We start from the raw sequence: 18,195 nt of genomic DNA, 5'->3' as shown, positions 1-18,195 counted from the left end.
TAGCTGAGCAGCTTTCAGTCCCAGCTGCCCTTTTCCTGCATACAAATGAAGTGCTAAAGCCTCAAAGATTCCAGAGGAGACATTTCTCCTTTGCTTCTCTCCAGTTTAAGTAGCAGGTGTCTAGAGTTCTTACCCCACTTTGCCTTGGGTTTAAGATATTTTGGTGCCAGTCTCTCACAAAACGGTTAAGATCTTGCTGGGGTGATGTTGAGGCATCCTCAGAGGATGAACGACAGCTACGATGGCTCTTACAAACCCCTAAGCCTTCATACAATCATTTTAGGCACCAGCTTGAGGATGGAGATGTGACTGAATGCCTCTCATGACCTGGCTGTCTCTTAATGGATCTGAGGCTGTCTATATATTCCAAGTTTACGAGAGCAACAATGCATATTGAAGGTGCCTGGGGTTTGTTTTGTTGCTGTTGTTGTTTTTATAAAAAAATCACCATTTATTTTCTGAAGTCATATATGGTGTTCTGGGACTACTATTAAATGACCAAGGCTTTTCAAGCCACAGACAAAGTGTGGTACTCTTCCATGCCCATTTTCATTGGTTTTGCTGGCTTTCTTGCAGTCTACATTTATTTTTAAAATGTTGACACAAATATTAGGTGGAATCACTGAACAAGACTGCTTCATTTTATCGTAGCACCCCAAAATTATTAACATAAGTCAAGACTTCCTCTGCTGGTCCCTGTACAAATGTCTTCTAACAATCTCTTACATTAAATGTTTATCAGGGATATTGAGAAGACAGACAGAAGATGGCAAATAAACCTGACAGATCTGAGGCAATTTGCTCAAGACGACACACCAGTTGAGTACTGGGTATATAATCCAGTCTCCTCAGACATCCTCCTAGCCAGTGGAAAACTTGAGCTCCCAACTAAATGACCTAGCTCCTGGAATATTCAAGCAGTATTTCAGAATAATAAACCACACAGAATGCAGATCTTTGGGAAAAGAAAATAACTAATGTGCTAAACAAATTCAAGGAGACTGGTAATGTTCATTCACTGTGTTGAGATTACCTCCAGCAATTGTAGAGTAAGAGAATAATAATGAGAACAAGTGGCTTGAGTATAATGAATGCAAGCTTCTCTCCTTGGCTGGTAGGTTTTCATTACTCACTATCTGTATTCACAATCATCACAGCTTAAGGTTTGGCAATGCTCTCTTTTTTTCTTTTTTTTCCAATTACAAAGAAATAGTGAACCTTGATATAAAATTCAATTGCAAAATGAACAGAAACATACAATATTCCTGCAAACACAATTAGACATTTTCTGTTTGCTGCAAGCTAACGGGCTTTGCTGTCAGACACTCGACTCTAGAGAAATATTCTCCGAGATGAATTTCTGTGGAACAATAGTGACATCCAGCGGGTAGTTAGCTTAATCACAGGTATCTATTGTTTACATCAATCCACATACAGATGTGTTCGCCTTTTAGCTTTGTATTCTTCTCTCTCACATTCTAGTAGCATCAAATCCTTTCACCATACTAAGTATTCTACTGTATTTTAATTTCATCTCTGTGTATAGAAGCCATAAAGTGAATGTAATGAATAAGTGGAGAAAATAAGAGTAGATGAGTGCTAGCAAGAATGGTCTAGCCACTGTGTAAGTCGGTACTGTCAGTAAAAGGCAAGAAGTATATAATAAGCATGGACAGGAGCTGTAACAAATTTGTGGACATTGATTTAGAGCTTATACAACACCACAGGGTGATTTTTAAGATACTATAAAAATAAATGCAGACTACAAACAACTCATTCAACTTCCTAACCACAAAAGATTTCAAAAACCACCAGCAGAAAAAAAAAAAAAAAAAAAAAAACCAAGACACAAAAATAACCACAACTTTTGAGTTTGTTTTTACAATAACAGAAAGATATTATTAGACATGAAAGGAAGGGCACTCACCACCTGGGAACAAGTTAAACTACCAGCTTCATCTCAAAAACACATGAGACAGGAAGCAAATGATGAAAGATCAAATTCACAAGCAATAATAAAACCAAACAATGCAGAACTCACCAGTGACATAGGAATCTGCAGCATATTGGCTGTGTTTTGCAGCAACTACTTTAGGCCTCAGAGTAACCCCAGGCCAGTGTTACTGGCGGTAGTTTTCAAACACAGCGAACGACATAAGTTGATGAAATCAGGATTATAGCTCTGTTGATAACAGGTAGATTTCATTTCCCCTACGAAGATACACAAGAACTAATTTCATTCCACATGGAATAAAATACAGTCATATTTCTAACTTCTTATGTACGTAGGTGTGTTTGGAGATCACCTATCAGTACATGACGAGTAACCTCGCCAGGCTTTCCAGAATGGGTTTTATCAGTGGTACAGAAGAGGATTTGACACCCTCCTCAGGATTATGGCCAAACTATTTCTTGGCATAACAGTGAATGGTACACAGTAGGGTGCCAAAGAAGTAGAAAGTGACTGTGTTCACCAGCTATGAACAGATCACAAAGGAGGTTGAAAGTAATAAAAATGAGTTTATCCAAGACACTCTGGGATGGCTAGCTGTGACCTGATGGCCACATTCTACCTACTACAGAAATTGCAAATCTCATTTAGAATGAGCACAAATATCATAAAAAGCAATAACAAAAAAAATGTGCCAGAAGTAAGCAGTATCTTTTATTTGACTGACCCATCAGAGAAATCACACCTCCCTACAATTCTTGTCTTGCTCGTATTGTTAGACGGTCATGACCACAGAATTCACATTCCAGTGTAAGAATAAGCATTGTTTACTGAGAAGGGACAAAAGGGCAGTTACTCCCTATGTATTAACTTAGCTTAGTGAAATTTACTGAAGTTATTACGGGAAATATTTTATATTCATAGGAAAAATCACAAGTTTAAGATTCTTCATTACTGAAATAACTAAACTCTGGAACAAAACATTTCATTCTTTACTTACCATTCCTCACCATTTCTCACAAACTCTATCTCACAGTCTCACTTATCAAGGAAAAACTTAATTACTGGAGATGTATGTAATCTTGAAAAAGTTCTCAAAAAAGCCCTCAAACGTGTCTTCTGAACCCCTAAAACCATTCACATACTGTGTTCCTGTGTGACTAACACATTGACAATGTGTCACAGCTTACGCTCTTGACTGAATGTTAAGTTTCTATTACTTCAACATTAGCAGTAGCATTGAGATCACATAGGACTTCAATTACAGTTCAACCTTGCAAGTTCTCGAAGTGTTTTGTGGCAGCACAGTCAGACTCTATTAACACATCATAAGTATGCATGAAAATAAAACATCCTAATTACTCATCTACTTCCACTTCAGAAAAGGACATAAATGCATTACAAGGTTTATCGCTTCACTGCACCATTGAGAAAATCACCTGCCCAGTTCTGTGTGCAAATCCTTTTCTTCTTCAAACCAACAAAACAATTAACCAGCTAGGTCTCTCAGGAACCTAACTGCTTAGTGCTGAAAGAAAAACAACTAAACGCCTTGATCCTGGCAGCCACCTGCAGAAGCTGTCATCATGAACTCAGCCTTTATTAGTTATTCTCACTTGAAATCCCGCCGTACCTCCTACACTTGTCACGTATCATACCTGCCCTATATTCCATAGTGTGAAGTACTAATTCTATGAAAACTCTGCATTTTTATGTTCACTTCTGTTCACGTGCACAATTACACTGAGAGATGGAAAACAGAAAAGACTCAGAAAAAGGACCACATGTGGCTTACAGAGCTAGTAAAAAATTAGGAAAGGTCACTTAGCTTTTCCAGAAGTTAAACAACTGGTTTTAAAAGAGATAAAATGACATACTAAAGCAAAACCTGAATGTTAAATAAATAGTTATGGATTTCTTAAAAGTATTTTAAGCATCTGTTTTTTAAAAGTTGCTACTGTCTGGTTCTGGGCGTCTTTAAATACCAAAAAAAGAACTTCTCTAACTTCTATTTCATTCCTTCCTTAAAGAGAGGGAGAAAATATCTTCTTATAATGTAACACACCTCCTTATGAAGTTGTGGGACTGAGCTGATACGGGAATAATCAAAATACATTTCATCTTACTATTCTGTTGTTTCTTGTATGATTACTTTCAACATCTGTAGGAACGATACAATACTGCTACCTGTAACATGCACATTACTTGAGCTGAGTACATTCTCCTGGCATTAATTTTGTGCTTCATGACAAATCATGGGTTGTGTTGTTGGGTCTTACCTGTGCCCTTTATGGTCAGGAACAACTAAGTGAATGTTTGAATACCATTTCTTTAACTAGTGTTAATAATAATTGCTGCTGTAGAACTCGTGGTTCTGATATTAAATCAGGCACTTCTATTTTCCACTTCCTTAAGGCTGCAGAACTCACTAATTAAAGAATGAATTGAGATTACGATCCCCTTCCTGGTTCAGCTGTAACTCAGGGGAGAAAACATGCACAAAAATGTTCAAAGGTACAAAACATGATCTCCGATAGATGCTGGGCAGCCTAATTGCCTTTGTAATTCTTCCCTTCATTGCCCTCAAGATTTAAAGTAGCTGTAGATGAAGGAAACGTGAAGACTGAACATGTGTTTTGCTAGAGTGTAGATAATAGCAATAATAATACATTAGTCATACAACCTCTGAGCCACTGAAAATACAATGACCATAAATGGATTCCTTATTCCAAAATACAGACTTTAAAATGTATATTTTAGCATACACATTGTTTCATATTTGCATTTAGGAAAAAAAATATAAATATACAGAAGCCTCTATTTGGCTTGTCATAAGTTGTGCAAAAGATCCAAATGATCGGAGTATGGAAAAGGGAACATAATTTACAACACACAAACTGGAGTCAATCAGAAGAACAGTTTAGGTTTCATCTTAATTAGTGTTCTGCTCCTAAGTTTTTAATTTCCTATAGATTATCCTGTTTATTTTAAAACAGACTATAGGAAAGATTTTTTCAAAAACTGCAAATGGGAATGCTGAACATCCAGATCCCACCCACTTCTTGCAGCAGTTGAGCAGTTAACCTTTGTGACAGAACATTTTCTCCTTCCCTTTCTCCCCAGAATTTGAAATTTCAACAAGACTCTTTGTAAGGTCTACACCAAGCTCTGACCAGCTTCATGGAACTAGTCTAAAAAATTACCTTCCCAGAGACTTTGATAAGTTTCCTTGCAAGTGAAAGGAAGCAGTTGTACCTCAATGGTGTGCAGATGCTGGCATATCTTATTAACATCATGTGGGACGCGTTTCGAAAAAGGGTATGAACCAGGAAATTGCCTTCTAATCTACTATGAAAAGGACTGACTGCCACTAATTCCTGGCACAAAGTTAAAATTAACTGACCTCAGAAACACAAATACCTATAGTTCAGTTTAAATAACAGCTCCAGATTTGGGAGTCTGTTTTTTAACCAGATGAGTTTATCCCCCACATTCCTCACTAATAGCAATCATAGTAATCTCATACAGAAATATTTAGCCAAAATTTAGGAGAGGGATCATCTTTTCCTCATCAATGAAGAATAACACCAAATACTCCATCACATCAGAGTTTTGTTAGCAGTGCACTATTACTTGTAATATAGCACTTCATATCACAGTATTAGGCTTCCAGCCGCCTGTAATATGAGTCATATCCTCAGAGCAGCACAGGCTTCATCCTGCATTGCCTCATACCACCTTCTCCTGAATCACACTGTGCTATCCCGAATACACGAGCCTTGCATATAATAGCAATTTCCAATTCAAAAATTACTTTCATGTGACACTACACCTGTGACTGACAGCGTAATATACTTACTATCCACCTTCCAACAACAGATCACAACAGACGGGGATGGAAACCCTTCAGTGCGAACTTTTCCTAAGGCTAATCGTACCTATCATGAACAGTCCCTGTACTTTTGAGACTAAATATTTAGTCTTCCCTCCTTTCATTTATCCTTAACAATGGTTTCCAGGCTACACTACTGACACAAAATGTGGGCCTGCAGCAAAAACTAGCAGTGCTATTCTGAGCTCAGAAGCTCCAATTGCCAGTCAGGAACTTGTCCTTCACTAAAGAACAGATTTGCTTCAAACATACACAATGCTCGACAGCGTATTTCTATTCATCCCTAATGATGCTGGTAACACAAAAATAATTTTTCATTTTTCTTAGTAAGTCACAATCACAAAGAATACAGGGGGAAAATTCCTAGCATTCTAAATCAAAACCCTGTATACTGACTCTTTATGCCTTCGACAACTGTGTAAGTGGCTTCCTATATTTAAAGTACGTATGTCAAAAATAAGCTGTTTGCCACAGGGGAAGTAATAAACTTTGTGAGGTAGCCTGCACATAATTGCCAGCAATCAAGTTCTTTCCACTGAGAGTCTGAACTTACATCTAGTATTTGTCTTATAGCTCAAGGAAGTCGCCAGTACACAGCTATGGCGCCTCTACATTCTCTTATTTTTTAATTAATTTTTGTGTATGACCTTTTTCAGGACAAACCTTGAATTATTTTAAAGTGACAAGTTCTGGCCTATCAGGCTGAGCAGAAGGCAATAACATTGTAGGGGAAAAAGCAACTGTGTGTGGCATATAGTTGCCCTTAGTTTGCATGTACTGAAGTCCAGCAGAGGTTTGTTTTTATGAAAGCTTTATAAAGTGCAATAACTTAAACAATTATGCACACTTTCTAGCTATCCAAAGGATAAAGGTTTGTCTGCAGCCATAGCATATAATTGTATGCTCTGACATGTAAGAAATATCTTGCAGCAATATAAAATAAATTGAAGTCATAACATAATAGATCGCATTCTCAATTATGAAAGCATGCTGTATTTGGACTGTAGCAATATCCTAAATTAAAAATGCCTACATATCGGTAAAAATAATAAAACACAGTTTTGTGAAGCCACAGAACTACTAATACATATGCTTTGGTTTCATGTATAAACTGACATGGCAAATTCTAAATTTAACAAAGCCGATTTCTTTTAAAGCCTCATCATGCTAATTACATCCATCAAGTGTGTAAAATACATTTTGTCAGCTAAGAACAGGGGACTTCAATTGAATGTAAATCCTTATTCAGCACTCCAAGCTGTTAATGGCTCAAACTCGTTACTGAGATGATGAAAAGAAAATGTTCCTACATACAGATTCTGTAGTGAGCATTTATTACAAGTACTCATTATTTCCACCTAGTTCATATACTCAAGAAAGTGTCTCATATTTATGTCAACGCCCCAATATCAAAAGAAAAAGATACCAAAATAATCTTGTTTGATTGTGAATGTGCATGTATATGTACTGCGGCTTGACAGTCATTGCTAGGAGAGGTGACCTCCTTTCCTGACCCAAAGGGCCCCACACAGCTGGTGGGACACTCCAGCCAGCTGTGACCTTCCAGCTCCAAGACACCTTCTGTGCAGAGCTTTGCCAGAACTATTTGAGAACTTTTTTGCACAGTCCCAGCAGCTCATTTGAAAAAGTATTCCATATCCCTCCGCCATCCAGAGCATGGCCATCCAAAAGTGATAGCAAAGTTCACCTGGCAGGTACCAAAATTCTGCCACAGAATCAAAATAGAGGAGCCTGACTTTAAACTGGATGGGTGATAAGACCCATATGGTAGGTAGGGGAGAAGACACTGTCAAAATGGTATTTCAGGCTAACTGTTCAGCATTTTAATTTTTCAAATAAGTAATACGAATACTAATGGCAGACCGCACAGAAAGCCTAAGGTTAGAAATGTTTATAATGAATTTGGATAGATTTCTATCTGAGTTCATTCAATAGAAAGAGGTTTAGAGAACTACAGGTGAACTACTACAGCAAGATGGGGGGGGAGACATGAGAGTCAGGGGAACACAACCCTGTTCTCCCAAACTTGCAAATTTCATTTCAACTTAGCAACATCAAGATTCATTAATTTTCATCCTCATTGTAGATCACAGGATTTTCTGTATGTGCTTATAATCTTAAGGAAGGTTATTATGGGGATTTCCCAATTGCAAGGTTCCCCTAGACCAGGCTTACTTGTCACAGAAAAGTGTTGTTATTTCGATTTCTTTTTCAGATTTCTCTCTCCCACTCCCTTTTTTTTTCTGTCCTCTAGCCTGGGCTCCTCTTCTCTTTTGATTATCTATTTGACAGAAATAAAAACAGAAAACAAGAGCTACATAAAAGTATTTCCTTTAATTTCTACCCAGTCTACCAAGTTCTGCCCCTGCAAAGCCTTGTTTACAAACAACCTCATTTCCAACACCAAGCCAACTTGCAGCAAAGAAACATTACAGACATTTTCACAAGAGTTTTAAATTGCCTCAAATTGATCAAATAACAAGTAAAATGAGATATGGTGAAGTGATTCATGCTGAAATACTAAGAAAAAAATACACCACTTTTGAAAACTTGTACCTTCTGCATGACCCTATCCTATCAATTTTAAGTGAAAATTAACGTAATGTTCAAAAATTGTTATGCATGAGAAAACGGAAGTTATCTCAAATTCTAGGCCTTGCCATAACAGCATGCTGATTAGGTACAAAGAACTGTATTTTTTATCAATACTTTATTGGGGTGCTATATGGATATGACAGGCAAAAAGGAAGCAGATTTGCCTAAGGTTAATTCCACGCTAGCTTAATTATTAATCTCTCCCAAATGCATTTTTAAATGTACTTTAAAAGGCCTTTGCAAATAGAAGTCCTCTGTTTATCGACAGGCTAGTTTTCAAGGTGGACAGCTATGTTGCAGTATATAGACAACATTTCTTCAGCTGATCTGGTTAATTAAAATGCATGGTTATAACAGGCTCTCTTACAACTGCAGCTGAATAACCCCCGATTCCTTTTTTCTCAGTACCACAGAACACTTTGTGTCTATTTAATAGGGCTGTTTCAGGATTTAATCAAAGATTTCCAATCTATATTCTGGAACAAGGGGCCTTTCCCTTTTTAAAGGTTTCAAATAAAACACTGATTTTCATAGAGATCCCTTCTGAATATCTGTAGCCTGTGACCCCTACCTGCACCTTCGTTCAATTTAATCCTTGTTTTATACAATTGAATACTTCCACTTCTCTGCATCCACAACACAAAGAAAAAGCAAACAACGCTATCACATGTTCTTTCCAGCATGAATCTCTAAGTACAGTTTTGTTGAACAAATTCAGGAGAACATATTAACAGCTTCAAAGGGGGAGGGTAACAGGGAGAACAGCAAAACCTGATAGAAAACCTGTGCCAGACAGAGGATGGAGCAGGATTGAAAGCGGAAATCCACCTCTTGTGTAGCATTTGCTACCACACTGCAGTTGTGCTGTATGCGACGTGTAGGCATTAAAGTGTTTGGAAAACAGCCTGGAATAAAAGCAAGCCCCAAAGTCAATCACTCAAAACTAGACAAAACTTGAAATCACAGCGCCCCGCCCCCAATTCTATGTATACACTATAAAAATTATTGTGATAATTACAAGGACCATTAAGTCAATAATGGTAAAACGTGGATGCCTGAAAATGAAACATGTTCAATTCCATTTCAGTTGTGACTGTATTTGACGCAGTTCTTTCCCAAGTTGGACGAGTTGGTCATTCACCCAGAGCTAAGGTGACTGTAGTCTAGATACAACCCTCTGATTCAATCCTCTAAGTCAGGACCTCTAGTCAAATACCTTGACAGGGTTGGCCTGTGTATCTTTGTCAAAGGAGTACTGGAAATCTTCAGTAAGCTGACAAACGTCTGCATTCTTCAGAAACAGATTATATAGTAGGTCTCATCTGCTTTTACATCCAGCTGTCCAAAGAGCCTACAGAAAAATGACTGAAAAGGAGCTACTCTCTAAGGCATATTTTGCTTTCTAATGGGCAAATTCAAGTAGATCTCCACAGTGCAGGCTCCAAAAGGGCCCCTCTATTGGCAAAACCATACTGAACTGGTGTCCAGGGTGGTGCAATTACCTTTGCAAATACCTTTACATTATTTTCTAGGCCACTGGAGCAACAGACGAGGGAAGAGTCACTGCATATCCCTCTTCTGCTGGTTTCATTCTATTTAAGAGTTTGTTTAATGGACAAAACGGTGCACTTCCCAGGGCCTGCAACAATAGCATTCCCTTTCACAGGTGAACTGTCGGCTCACGTATATTATTTTTTAGGAAGCGCTGTTTTGCTTGACAGTAGTAACACTGACAATTGGAACAATATATAACAGCGATAGCCTTACACTTTCCTATTCTATTAACGTTCCAGCAATCAAAGCTTGCAGAGCCTGTGGGAAAGATGCCAGTGACTGCTAACCTTTGCTTTAAGTTTTTATAATTTTAGGAGTTTAATTTCAGGCTTGCAGTCTTCAAGCTGCAGAGTTGAGACTGAAGTAAAATACAGCAAAGCAGCAAATGTGTGACACAAGCTAAAAAAGGTCTTTTCCTGAGACCCCATGTCATCTCCCTCAACCCTCATGCAGAATTTATTTCAAGGCATTTAACATATTTTTTGCCTACTTGGAGTAAATGTGGCAAAGTTCTAATTTCAAATAGCTGAGGGAAAGAGATTTTCAAGTCTTCACTAAGCATCCTGTGATGGCTGCAACAAATCAGCTCTCTCAGCATCAGCTTTTCAGCACAGCCATCGAGAGGGGGAAGGAAACAGGGAGAAGCAGCCCAACATGCCACCTTCCCTCCTCATCAAAATGTATAGCAGTTGAAGCCTGCCATTTCCATAGCATCCTTACACTTCTGTAGGACACAGGGACCAGGCTGGAGAAACTGAAACCTGTTGCTGCTGTTGTTGAGGGATGGACCCAGAAACCACAAATGGCCTACACTTCACATCGATCTTCACAGACATGCATTACACCGATGTGACATGCAATGTTATTCCTCTTGAAAAGATGGTCCAGAATTGAACTTACACAGTAATTTGGTTTAAAATTTAGAAAATTCATGATGACTGTACAAGGTGCAAGGGAAGCCAGCACTAGAGAGAAAGGATGATTTCATCATAAACAGCCTGTTTTGCATTCTACTTTTCAAAGGGTTGATTGATTAAATAATATTCATTAGCTCCTATTACACCCAAAAGCTGTAGGAGAGGGCAAGCAGGCCAATCTGTTCAGCGGAAAGAAAGATGGAACCACTGATTCTTCACGTCTCCTAGAAATCAGGATCATGGGGGTTCAGGTCATCTTGGCCTGTAGGTAAAAAACAGCTGATAATACCTTTTTTGTCATGCCCCAAATCCTCCTCAGGAAAAATAACCTAGGGCCACCATGCACCGTAAAAAGGGTTGGTTTTCTGTCTCTGAGTTTTACAGCCTGATGGCTTTCAGTAATGGCTTCTGTAAATCTTTCCCTGGCAACAGATGCCGCGTGCCCTGCGGAGGAGTCAGCCTGCAGCCCACCGCCCCCAGCTCCCCCCCAACCAAAGGAGGCCACAAACCACCAAATTATTTTCACTTTTCCAAGCCAAATCAGCCCCTCAGTGAGCCCAATATCTGTTGTGATGTCTGTCTGCGCTCCTTCGCATTTGTTTATGTTTTGGGAAGGCAGTAGGTAAAGACATAGAAACTAAGGATTCCTCTAAGTTATACCCTCAACAGCATCAAAATAAAACAGGACTACATCTCTTTTGTTTTGTTTCTTTCTTTGGTGTATGTAGAAACAAACCGATCAATCTGGCAAGTAAAAATTCTTCTCACTTGGAGATTTAGTATTAAATATAAGCCCCCCACTTTCCAGGAATTTCAAACTGAAAATAAACAGCTCATCAAGTTAGTTATCTATTAATAAATCAAAGATTATAACATTCCTCCCCAACTTCTTCATAATAGAATTAATTAGTTGTAATTAGAAACAAATGTCCTAACAACAAAATTATTGTAGCACCTTTCATTAGAGAGCCTTGAAACACTTTACAAGACATCAATAATGCCATATACACAGCAAAGACACCTGATCCAGTTTCCTTGCAGGCTCTGGCAGTGCTGGGAGCTGATGCTCAGCCCCGCACTGTCCCCAGCTCTGACATGAGTCAGACAAAGGGAGAGCGAAGGATTATGCAGCAGCAAGGAAGCAACCCCAGACAGAACCATCTGAACTTATTTTTTAAATTAAGGCATAACCTTAATCCCATAATAGCACACTTTCACAAGTGTTGCTTTAAGATCTATAGCCTGTCAACCCATAAAATAAAATTACTCAGAGTTTATATTCACTGCAGAAATCACGTCCACCTGTCATGGTTTGGCAGGCTTTCCTCCTACGCTGACAAATATCAACCAGATGATGGTGGCCTACAGAACTTTAGGGAAACATAAAGCTTGACAGCAGAACAACACTGCATTGGAAAGCATTGTATATCTTCCAATACAATAAACAAACTCAGACTCTCCCCACAATATCTATTCCAGCAATTATGACCACCACAATAAATACAGAGTTTGAGTTTTTTAGTCTTAAAAGACTCAACGCACTTTGTGAATTACGGCTGTTCTTTCTAAAGTGGCTCATGATCTGATTGCTTAGAGACTCATGTACAGACAGATTATTGCAAGATTATTAACGTCTATTCAGATGAATATTTTCTATAAACTGAGAAAATCAACAAAATCAGATTTTGTATTTATCACCTAGTAATCTAGTATTGATAAACTTTTTAATTAACAATGACAAAAATAATAACTTTGTATTTATAGGCCAGACAAAATTCAGTTTCATTGCTAACCTCTATATATTGACTTATACTATTTGTCCTACCCAACATGACTTAGCAAGTATATGCTGATGTTGTGGTTATCATTTCCAAAATACATTTTGATCCTAGCATTTGCATTAGTAGCAACAAGTATCATTGAAACACATTCATCTATGATAAACTAATGAAATCCAGCTTAAATAAAGACAAGCAGTGGTCTACCCTGGCAACAGCCACATGTCAGTATTAAGCTTCACCAGCAATACTATGTGCGGAAACAAAAGATGTGTCCAAAAACCAAACAACTTGAAAGAAACAGTCCTTTTATTTTTATTATTATTTTTTTTTAATTTAAGAAATATTATACTAAAGTGCCACAGGAGCACAGAGAGCCAGGCTTGCCAGTGCAGAAGGGACAGGGGATTATCCCGAAGGAACCAGAGCACCACAGGAAGGTGCTGCCCCAGCCTCTGCCCCACATCCTCTCCCGTAGCAGCATCCCCCTGGAAAACACACCAGCAGGTGAGGAGGGGCTGTCAGTTGTGTTTTACAAGTGAAAATTCAGATCCAGCTTCCGTTGACCACATTAGCATTACAAAGGAGTTGGAATACTGATGAGATTATGGCTCTAGAGAAGCTCAGAATCAAACTGAAACAAATATCAACAGGAAAATGGTTTTCTTTAGTTCCCTTGTGACTGTTTAAAAAGCTTGGATCATGAGGATACACAATACAATGATGTACCTTAAACTCAGGCATGCATTTGCAGAAGCCCAGACAATTCCAATACCTCATAAATTGAAAAAAAAAAAAAAAAAATACATGGCATTTAAGTATTTGTGCTTTCTCCTGAGCTAAGGATATCACAATCACATTAGGAAATATCATACTAGACTTGCCTACCAGGCTTCTATCTGTGAATAACGTGTGTCTAAACAGATAGAAGCACGTATTTAAAAAGAAGAAAAAAAAAAAAAGCTACAATAGTTATAGAAAAAGATACTCCTGTCTTAGCCCTTAATGTATTATCTCTTCAGGCATTCAGATCACGTAGCATCCTTTTAAATAACATACTTGTAAGTGTTCTCATTATACATTTAGAAATGAAATATTTTTATACAGAAATTCTACTGAAACCTTAACATCACAGCGTTCTGGCAGCAAGTTCTACAGATGAATTATGGACTGTGAATAAAAATATTTTAATAGGCCATTTTAAAATAAATTCCCTATCCCTCGCATCAAACGCTCCCAAGCATTTTGCTCAGCAAGCTCCAAACCATTTCTGTTTCAATTAATCTTCCTTGATAATAAATAATCAGAACTGAACATAGACTCAAGACAAAAGGTAAAATATTTAGACAGAGGCATTTACTAATTCTCAGTGTATTTTCTAGTGTGTCACACATATGCCCATTTACATCATTGCTGTCCTCTGAACAAGCCTTTTGAACGTAGTGTCCAGAAGGACATCACACAGCCTTTTTTCTGACTGCTAAAACTTTGCTTAAATATTAACAGCAGATGTTTATTGTTCAAATTATTCCTAGCATTGCCAACAGGCATTACTTTACATTTGTCAATTAATTTTGCTGGGTATGGTAGTGCTCATTCATCTACCTTTGCTGAGTTTTGGAATGTTCTGGTTGCACTTCCTAGGTTTGACAGACCTAAACAAACTTATATTATCCGCACATTTTGCCATTTTCCCTTTCACAAAGACTTCAGATTGTGCTGAATTAATCTCACATGAATAGCTGAGAGCTCCCTGACGTAAATGCTGAGCCACGTGGAAAAGGACACTTCATTCCTTGTCTTTGTTTCTGACTCCAGCCAGCCCCCACCCCACCAGAGCAGGTTCCCCGTCACCTCCAGACTAGTTTCCTAAATAGCCTCTTATGAGGAAGCCTAGCAAAGGCTGGCTTGGTGGTACTTTTAAGCACCTAGGACAGCAGCAGTCAGCCCCAATCTGCCACCATGTACTTCACAGGACACTAAGAAAAAGCAGCTATGTGCCATATTTCGAGTATCTACTGTACCATCTGCCAAGAAACACATAAGAAGGTCTATCCAGCAGTAGTTCTGAACTCTCCTCTTTAGTGATATCAGGTCAACTCCATCGCGTTATCTTTAATATATTTGTTTTCTGATTTATATATGCTTAATGCTAGTTTCCAACAGGATGTGTTTACTTTAGGCTACACATACTACAAAGCACCAAGGCTCAACAGAGTGTAAAGCTACAGCTGTTATCTTCATTCATATGAACTGGATTAAATCTAGAAAAGTTTATTACAAAGCTATCATTCTGTAGGGAGAATTCAGTTCTTTCATTTTCCCTTTGGAAATCAGTGAGATGAATACGAAAATCACGACTTATTATGTTAAAAACTACCACTCAGTAATGGGTGTAGAATTAAATTTGATTAGATTCTTACTGACGTACAATGCAAAAGCATGTAAATGACAAAAAACTAAAATCTATTTATTTTACGGTTGGCAAACAGAGGTGTATGTAATATTAGATACAAATAGCATTAAAGTTTACGAGCATGGCCAATATTCAGATAAAGGCACATTTACTTCAAGTAGTGTCTGTTATTCTAACAATCCACGCATGAATGCCTCCATACTAGAATAAAAAGAGAAGAAAAATAACATTGCATAAATTATTTGTTTATAAAACACGTACATGAGATCAGTCACATTTTTGGCTATCCTGTTCAAATACCATCTTACAAAAACTAATACTGTTTATCCTGAACTATTTTTCACCAAAAAGATAATTTGCCCTCTTTATACTACAGAGATACCATAAATAAACACATTCTAAGTAAACATTTTAATACATCTTGCATATATAAAACCGGAAGCAACTGCTTATTAACAACAATAAATACCATTAAGTGATATCTTCAGATGTCTTCACGGCACTATAATCCAAACAGAACTTCTTCTTTTGAATGCTAACCCACATAAAAAGATCCAAGCTGCTGTGCTAATAGCTAGGCTACCAAATCCAAAGATGAGTCACCTCACTTTTGTTCCAGAGGCCTGTGGGACAGGAGAGGACAGGCAACCAAACCCAGCTGCACAGGAGCAAACTCCATCCCTAAATTATCAATGAAGCCTCTTACCATCCATCCACCTAAATCAGACACAGGAAAATCTTAGTGGTATGAATAGTTCTGCTTCATTCCATCAAACTAAAAGAGGTGGTGGATGTTCTTAAAATAACATTTGGATGACTACGTTAATAAGGTTTTTTTAAGATTCAGGACTCCACAGGCAAATTCTCTTTAGGTGGCTGAAAGAGTGTTTTAAAAGTACAGCTCTGGTTTGAACATTGCTCTTACACATTTTCTCTTCACAGTTCTGTATAGTGTTCACTCTTAAGGTACTTCAAGTATTTGTAGATATATATTTAGAAAAGACATACCTTTTCAAAAGACAAAGCCATTATATCATGTCTGTTGAGAGAGAAGCTTCAGAAAACTAGCTGTCTTGTGCAAAAGTAGAAATGCTGCAGTTTACACAGTCAATAATATGCACTTTTGTTAAAAAAAAAAAAAAAAAAAAAAAAAAAGGAATATCTATCTTGCAGGTGCCAACACAGCAGGGTTTATTTTTTCTTTTTGTAATCAATTTAAGCAAACAAAATCTAAATTAAAAAAACATTTGCAACTAGGTTACACAAAGTTCTATGTAATACAGAATATTGATAGTTCATCTGTCTGCTATTACCAGATCAAGATCAGATGTATTTGTGCTAATGCTGTCCTTACAGCCCCCTAGAAGGTTAAAGATTGTCTCATTTCTGTAAGAAGTCAGCTGTTCTCTGCTCACATGTAAAATATTACATGCTTGTAAAACAGCATCTGGTGGTGAGAGAAAGGAGGGAACAAACGCGATTACCACGAGTCCAAAATTTGCTGTGGTTCAAAATCCTACTTCATTACATAGCTTTATGCATCTTATTGCAAAAATAAGACCAAAGATTTTCTTGCATGATTGTCTCTGTGACATATTATCGCCCATAATTTCAAATACTATTTTAGGAAATAATTCGGTCAAATTTCTAGAGCAAAGCAGTGTGGAATATCATTTAACTCTAATCATTTGGGGGCTTATTCTTCACTAGCTGGTGGGCACAATTACACAAACATCCTCTCATTCTGTTTTATCACTAAAAATAATGCAGTTCCTACTTGTCCTTGTATCACTTGCCGTGTATTTCTAAAGTGAATCTGGAATAGTATGAAAAAATAAAATCGAATCTTATCAAGAATCAGCATGCCTCACAAGGTCCCACGGCCTTCTGAAGATATCAGGGCAAGACTTCAGCCTCAGCATCTGCCACTGTGCTCAAAATCAATCATGACAAACGCATTAACTAAAGCTGACTCAGAAATGGATTTAAGCAGCTGACTAAAATTTTATTAATCTGAGTCACCCACCCCCAGAACCATAAATCCATAATAAAGCACGGACACTCATCACTCTACCTGCAAAACTCATCTGCAAAGGAAGCAGAGGATCCCCAGAGAAAGATTCGCATGTGGCGAGACTCTATGTCTCCTTTCCCCCAGCTGTCCACAGGTACAAGGATAGAAAAGACATTGGGCAAAGTCAAACGTGAAGCAGTGAGAGCATTTTCCAAAAGAGATGGAAGAAAACCAAACCAAATGTACTTGTGTTTCTATACAAATGCTGAGAAGGTTAAAAAGGAGACAGGCAAACTAGGAACACCTACTTGCGAGTATGTTTTGAAGTATGGAAAGCACTTGGAGGAAAGAGATCAACTATCAGTACATCAGTAGCTGGGCATAACGGTAAAAGAAAAGATAACTCGCATCAATAGAGAAATCACGTTTAGAATTACAAATAGCTTAGAATCAAATCAGAGCTTGGTAAAATGCAGCAATAACTAACATAAAATCTCTACAAAATTGAAAGTCTGTGTCCAAATACAGGAAAAATATATTATTAAGGACAATCTTATCTCTATCATTTGGCAATGGCAACCCTGTCATGTCCAGAAAAATTAGAATAATTGCTAGCACAGGAAAAACAACAATAATGGTAGGGTTCAGTTATTTCAGACACGCTATAGTGCCAAACCTAATCTGTAGTACCAAACCTAATCTATAGTGTCAAATCTAATCTGCTTTATGGAAAAACTAGACATGGAACCCACTAAACAAAAAACAACTTGTGACACAGTCTCCAGCAATGTCGAGGACCTCACTGAAAATATTACTACCAAGAAGACTGTCTGTAAGAGGGACCCTGACATATTTAGATACAACATCCCTACAGCAGATAAAAGCCAAAAAAAAACCAAAAACAAAATCCCAACCTGATTTTTAAAACGTGAGCTAAAGAAAAACAAAAGCTTATTAGAAGAAAGCAAACTACCAAAAGGTGAATGTTAGCAAGTACACAAAGGTTATGGAAGTGTAGTGTAATAGAAGGCGAGAGCAAGCATTTCCACCCACCTCA

At 37.8% G+C, this 18,195-nt stretch overlaps 2 protein-coding genes across 9 annotated transcripts in view; one reads left to right on the top strand and one right to left on the bottom strand.

Annotated features, from left to right (window-relative positions):
* The window catches only part of CTNNA3 (catenin alpha 3), a 450,315-nt gene that overhangs the window by 230,175 nt on the left and 201,945 nt on the right, over positions 1–18,195 (bottom strand). The gene's annotated exons all lie outside the window — the stretch shown is intronic.
* Positions 1–18,195, top strand: part of LRRTM3 (leucine rich repeat transmembrane neuronal 3) — an 81,976-nt gene that overhangs the window by 5,655 nt on the left and 58,126 nt on the right. Inside the window, exon 3 of one of the 3 annotated variants that reach the window (XM_071811655.1) lies at positions 743–4,124. The exons of the other annotated variants lie outside the window; for them this stretch is intronic. Coding sequence (XP_071667756.1) covers positions 743–751 — 9 coding nt within the window. The 3' untranslated portion in view covers positions 752–4,124. Of the gene's footprint in view, positions 1–742; positions 4,125–18,195 lie in introns of those variants that run through there. 3 annotated transcript variants of the gene reach the window in all.

This window comes from Patagioenas fasciata, chromosome 8, assembly GCF_037038585.1.
Source record: "Patagioenas fasciata isolate bPatFas1 chromosome 8, bPatFas1.hap1, whole genome shotgun sequence".
Classification (NCBI taxonomy): domain Eukaryota; kingdom Metazoa; phylum Chordata; class Aves; order Columbiformes; family Columbidae; genus Patagioenas; species Patagioenas fasciata.
Note: the sequence above shows the minus strand (reverse complement) of the source record. Positions and strands in the feature narration are given on the sequence as shown.